The 5,624-nt window shown below is 63.4% G+C and overlaps 1 protein-coding gene across 12 annotated transcripts in view; it reads right to left on the minus strand.

The window, feature by feature from the left end:
- The window catches only part of ARFGAP1 (ADP ribosylation factor GTPase activating protein 1), a 15,307-nt gene that overhangs the window by 1,104 nt on the left and 8,579 nt on the right, over window positions 1-5,624 (minus strand). For 3 of the 12 annotated variants that reach the window (XM_032257020.1, XM_032257030.1, XM_032257021.1), the window contains 6 exons: window positions 5,541-5,597; window positions 4,114-4,146; window positions 3,095-3,124; window positions 2,049-2,105; window positions 1,302-1,361; window positions 650-726 (listed from right to left, as the gene is read on the minus strand). In XM_032257020.1, the coding sequence (XP_032112911.1) occupies window positions 650-726; window positions 1,302-1,361; window positions 2,049-2,105; window positions 3,095-3,124; window positions 4,114-4,146; window positions 5,541-5,597 (314 nt within the window). Of the gene's footprint in view, window positions 1-649; window positions 1,038-1,301; window positions 1,362-2,048; window positions 2,106-3,094; window positions 3,125-4,113; window positions 4,147-5,540; window positions 5,598-5,624 lie in introns of all 12 variants that reach the window. The other 9 variants (XM_032257022.1, XM_032257031.1, XR_004262337.1 and 6 more) reach the window with 8 other exon arrangements.

A 5,624-nucleotide genomic window follows, 5' to 3' on the forward strand; every position in this document is an offset into this window, starting at 1 on the left:
GCTGCATGTTGGCCCTGGACCAGGCCCTGCCCTCTGTCCTCAGCTGTAGCCACACCACTGAAACCCCACACACACAAAGGGAGGGAAAGGATGTAGCATCTGCAGGGAAAGTTTGGGCCCATCTGGGGACAGAGCATCCGTGCCCACCAGGGCTGGCGTCTCAGTGGACAGCACAGGGCCAGGCCCTATGAGCCCTGTGCTTCCTGTTGGGGTCAGGGACTGAGAAGAGCAGCCAGCTTCCAGCAGGAATGCCTGGGGCACCCAGTGCCAAGCACAGAGCTGGACACAGGGTCCAGGACAGGTCTTGGGGGTCCCAGCCCTGCTGTCCCCTTGCCCCCCACCTGCTCCACCCACCCAGTCTGGGAGACAGAGGAATGGCAGAGCAAGGCCGGCTCCTCCTCTTACCAGTCCTATGTAGGGGCGTGTGGGTGAGACTCTCCCTACCCCCAGCTCCTGCTCCAAAAAGCACACAGCCAGGGCAGGGACAGGTGAGAGGCCCCCGAAGTGCCAGAGCACTAGGAGAGCCTTCCACGGTGCCCCCCACCACGCTGCTCAGCAAGGATGCCAACCACCTCCTGGAGAGCCTGTGAGAGGAGTGGTCAAGAGAGGGGGGTGGGACACAGGCCCGGGGGGTGGGGACATGGCGTACCTGTCCAAGGGACCCTCTGCTTTCCCCGAGAAAAAGGTGGTAACGTCCCGCCATCCCTTACTGCTGACTCCCTGGACCTGGAAGATGAGAAGAGAGATTAGGGAGGCCCCGTCACGGCACAGGCACGCAAGCCAGTGCACACCAACCGGCAGCGAAGGCCCAGGTAAAATCCAGAAGCGAGGGGTGCCTGGCACACTCGGACACAGACACGCACAGCAGCGCTGGGTGCACAGACTACAGGAGCACCCACCCACACACAGGGGAGAGGGGTGGGGCCTGCTTTTCCCTCCCCATCTGCAGAGCACCCCACGCCAGCAAACAGGACAAAACGCAGACCCCGACCGGCCGGCAGAGCAGCGGACGGAAGACGGCGAGGATGGTGCCGGCACTTACCGAGGAAAAGGCCGCAGCAGCAAGGTAAGAGCGGAAGGGACAGTTAGTAGCGGGCCGGGCCGCAGCAGGCCAAGCTGTCTCCATATCCATCTGGCTGTTAGGCCGGGCGGCCCTCCTCCCCCGTCTCTGAGGACGGGGCCACTGCCGAGGTGGGCTGGGGCAGGCTGGGGCCTGCTCAGAGAGCCCCTGCTCTGGTGCCCAGGGCCGTGGATATGGAGACCAGCTTCAGCCGCACCTGCGCCTCTGGCAGGCTCCCTACCTTGGAGGCCAACTGAGAGACCCCACTGGACACATCATCAAAAATCTTTCCCTCCTTCACCTGCATGGGTTAAGATGGCAGCATTAGTGGGGACGGAAGAGACTAAAGCCTAAAGCTTCCAGAATGCAGGGAGTCCCCAGGGTGAGGGCACCAGAAACAAGGGCACGTGGAAAGCTGTCAGGCTGAGCCCAGAAAGTTCTACACTGGCCCCAAAGTGATTTCAGCATCAAGAGACCACATCACTGACAGGCCTGGCACCTGCAGACGGGGCCCCTGCCACGCACTGCTGACAAAGTGGCCTGAGGACGGTCCACGCTGCCTAGGTGGGTCCCTCGTGTGTCCCAGTCAGGCCTGAGGACGGTCCACGCTGCCCAGGCAGGTCCCCTGCGTGTCCCAATCAGGCCCCGAGGGAGGCAGGGAGCTAGCAGGGCTCTTGACCCCCGAGGATGGTGGATGTCATTCCTACACCAGAGCCTCCTCGGTGCACGGCACTAGGGCCAGCTCTAGGGGGTGAGGCAAAGGAGAGGAAGGGGCTGGGGGCCTGCAAGGGAGGCCCTAGGCCAGGGGAAGAGGTCAACTGGAGTTTCCGAGAGGCACCCAGCCCCCGAGGAGGACGCCCGTGCTGGAGAAGCAGGGTGTGAGGCTGGGCCTGAGTGTCAGCCGCTGGACAAACCAGCACCCACCCCACCCCGAGTGCAGGGCTCTGAGTACAAGCAGCACATCAACCCCTCGGAGATGCCACATTACCTTCTCCTGCGCAGGCTTGAGGACATTCTCGTTCAGGCTGTGGCCCAGCTCCGACGCCTGTAGGAAGGGAAGTTATGTGAGCCCTGATGGCAACTCTGTGCGGGAGATGGGTTGGCAGCGGCAGCCCAGGCCAGCAAAGGGCAGCGGGAGCTTCGCCAGCAGGGGAAAGCAGCAGGGCACGAGCGCAGGAGGCAGGACAGGGCTTTGCACACAACCCCCGACGTGCAGTCAGCCACCACCTCGAGAGGGCGAAGACCGTGCCCCCCATTCTCGCAGGAAGGGCCCTCAAGGACACAGGGAGCTCCCTCTGGGGGTCTCCCTCATGTGCCGCCATGCAGCCAGCAGGGCTGGGCTGGTGGCGACATGCCCCGTGCAGCCCAAGCCTGAAGCCAACACCAGCTGTTGCCACCCCAGGCTGACCTGGGATGCCTCGTCTTCCTCCCTGCCTGGGAGGAACACCCCCTGGAGGGAAGAGGGCAGGGAGGCTGGGGCCATGGGAAGAAGCTGCTGAGAAAGGAGGGCAACCCCTCCTGATCCTGGGTCACTCGGGCATCGAGGCCACAGGGCCACCTGCGGATGTGGTGTGAGGCCTCCTCTCCCCAAGACCTCTGCACAGGAAGAAGCGCAGATCAAAGACTGTAAGGGGAAGGACTCGTCACGGAGCAAAGATCCTCCTCTGCACTAAGCTCGAAGGAGGGCAGCGTGGCCTGGAAACCCTGCTCAGCAGCTCCACGCCCAGTGCCCCCGGCTCCCTCCAGGGCCTCCTGGCAGCAAGCCTGGGTCAGGGTCTGTGTTTTTTGGAGATGAGGTCTCATTATCCTGCGAAGCTGGAGTGCAGTGGTACTGGGGTGACAGGCACACACCACCAAGCCTGATGCAGATCCTGGATCTGAAAGGAGAACCACTGCCCAAGGCCGGGAGAGGGTCTGCGCGTGTGCACACGTGAGGTGACACGAGACAGCGGCAGCACGCAGGAGGGGCAGCGGGAGCCAAGCGCATTCTCGGCGGAGACGTGGACACCATGCATGAGCAGACGCGGGCTTTACCGGCTCCGGCTGCTGCTTGTGACCCCAAAACTTTACCCGACAGCGAGGCGACAGGTAAGGAGAGAGCAAGGTGAGGGCAGCATTAGTAATCCAAAGCGCCTTCGAACCCGCCACGCGGTGCCGCAGCGCTAAGGCAGCACGGGGCAGGGGGAGGTCTCAGCAACACCACCTGAGGCCACCACTCCCTGCCCTGGACCTGACCACCACGCTCAGGAACTGCGTAAGTGACTGCGGCTCAGGAGCCTAGGGGCCCGCAGCAAAGCCAGGCAGGCATCCCTGCAGCTGGGGGTGGCCACACGGAAGACTCCCTCAGAGAGGAAAGGAATGATCCAGGCCACGGGGGTGACAGACGGGCACCTCGTGAGAATGGACCCCTCCCCCTGGGAGCAAGGGTGTGTCCTAAAAAACCACGTATAGCTCCACGCCTGCAGTCCTGGCTTTCGTGGTGGGCCTCATGTGGCCACTGCCTCCTGGGTGACTCTGACCCTCAGGACAGCCAGACCACAGCTCTGACCACCAAGTGGGAACCGTGGGGCTGCCACTCACATCCCAAAGAATACGAATATACGAAGGCCCGAGGCCACACCGCCTGCAACTGGGGGACGTCCTGGCCAGGGCAGGAGGACGCTCCATGGCCCTGAGTACAGAGCATCCTGGGTGTTGCCGGCACAGCACCACCCGCAACGCCCCTGCCCGCTGGGCAGCCGCCACCAGTGTAGGCCATCTGCCAAGCCTGGCAGTCCTGCTCCCAACAAGGTGCTCGGCCGCAAAGTGGCCGCACACCAGTACCAGGTGCCAGTAACAGTGGCGAGTTTGGCCCCAAGGCCCTGAGCGGGCCCATGAGGCAGCCACCCTGGCATGAGGAGGGGCCGAGCCAGGGAGCAACATGCTGGGAACACCCCTGCTATGCTGGGCCCTCGGCCCCAAGTACGCGGCCTGGGAAGAGGGAACCAGGCAGCTGTGGGCTGCACGCGACATCAGAGGCTCAGTACAAGGTGCAGAAGCTTCTCCTCTGTTACCTTCTGACTTGCTTGGGATCCAAACTTTGTAGCCTAAAATGAAAAACACAGAGCTTGACAGTGTTAACGCTGTAGCCTAAAATGAAACGCGCGGATGGAGCCAACAGTCTTAGCACCGCCGGCCAAGCTTCCTTCCTCAGGGCCACGGACTCTCAGTTCCAGGACTGTCTCCCAGTGGCCCCCGGGCTGCTGGTGGCTCTGAGGCGACCTATAGCTCTGAGATGCCCAGGAGAGCTGCAGTGGGGCCTGGGTTAGCACAAATGCCGGCTTCTCCCGGGAGCAGGGCCAGCCCAGTGTGCCACTGGGGTCAGGGCGCACAAGAGCAGTACGTGGCCGGGGAACAGCAGGGCCAGCCCCATCCTCCAGCCTTCAGGACACCTGCAGATGTGGTCCCGGGGTGGAGACTGCTGGGGCAGAGGACAGGCTGGGGAAGCCACAGCAGTGCTCATCAACGGGCTTCGCCACCGCCCCAGCCCCATCTCCCACGATGTGGGGATGGCTCCTTGTCCAGTATGGTCCAGGCACGGCGACTCCCAGCACCTGAGTGACCTCTGCGCTCCATGGGAGGAGGAAAGGCCAGACCATGACACTCTGGCTGGAAGGCACCTGGACTTCCCTAGGCTGCAGCCCTCCCCTGGAGGCAAGGAAACAGAGGCCCTGGTGGGAGCCAAAAGCAGCCACTCGGCAAATGGAGTGATGGGGCCATGGGAGCTGGAGCCTGCACGCCTGGCCTGCTGCCCCTTGCAGGGCCTGGGGAAGACACAGGACCAGAGTGACCGCAGAGACACCTGGCAGGTACGCACTGTGACTTTGCTCACACGGGCCCCAACTGGGGTGCCGGAATGCTTGTCTGGGCAGCTGCAGGCACGCAGTGCAACGCTCTGTCCTGCTCCGGGCCCCCCCTTCTCCTTTCACGCCACAGCCCAGCCCCCAGAGGCCCACGCCCCATCCTGCTTTTAGGCCTGCTCCTGGGTCCCTGCCTCAAGCTCCACCGCCTGCCCTGACCAAAGTCCCAAATCCTCCCCGCATTTCAGGATGAGGAACAGGTGAAAGAGAGAGAAAACGCTATCAAAACACGACGAGCCCCAGAAGCAGAAGCTCCAGGGACACGTGGTGCCTGAGACCTGCCTTGCTGGGTTAGGGTGGGGTCCAGGGCTCACCTCTCCCTCACTTTCATCGGGGCGGGACCCCTCTGCCAGCAGCGGGTCTGATGCAGGAGGAGCGGCTCCTGAACAGCCTGAGCTGCTGTGTTCCTGCAGAACCTCCAAGGCCCTGGCACCACCCCAGCTGGTACACATGGCACAGCCCCTGGTTAGAGCATCCACACGCCCTCTGCGTCTCACATCCCTTCTGCAGCTCCCAGAACCCCAGCCCAGCAGTGGCCGGTGCCCCAAGGGCCCAGTGGCGTGGTGGGGACGGTGACTTACGCCCTCCTTGGCTGCTGAGGCAAACCTGCTGGCTCCAGTAGTGAAGCTGCTCCAGCCCTGCGGGGGGCGACAGAGAGCAGCCAC

The sequence above is a fragment of the Sapajus apella genome, unplaced genomic scaffold (assembly GCF_009761245.1).
Source record: "Sapajus apella isolate SASKATOON/1434 unplaced genomic scaffold, GSC_monkey_1.0 scaffold96, whole genome shotgun sequence".
Lineage (NCBI taxonomy): Eukaryota > Metazoa > Chordata > Mammalia > Primates > Cebidae > Sapajus > Sapajus apella.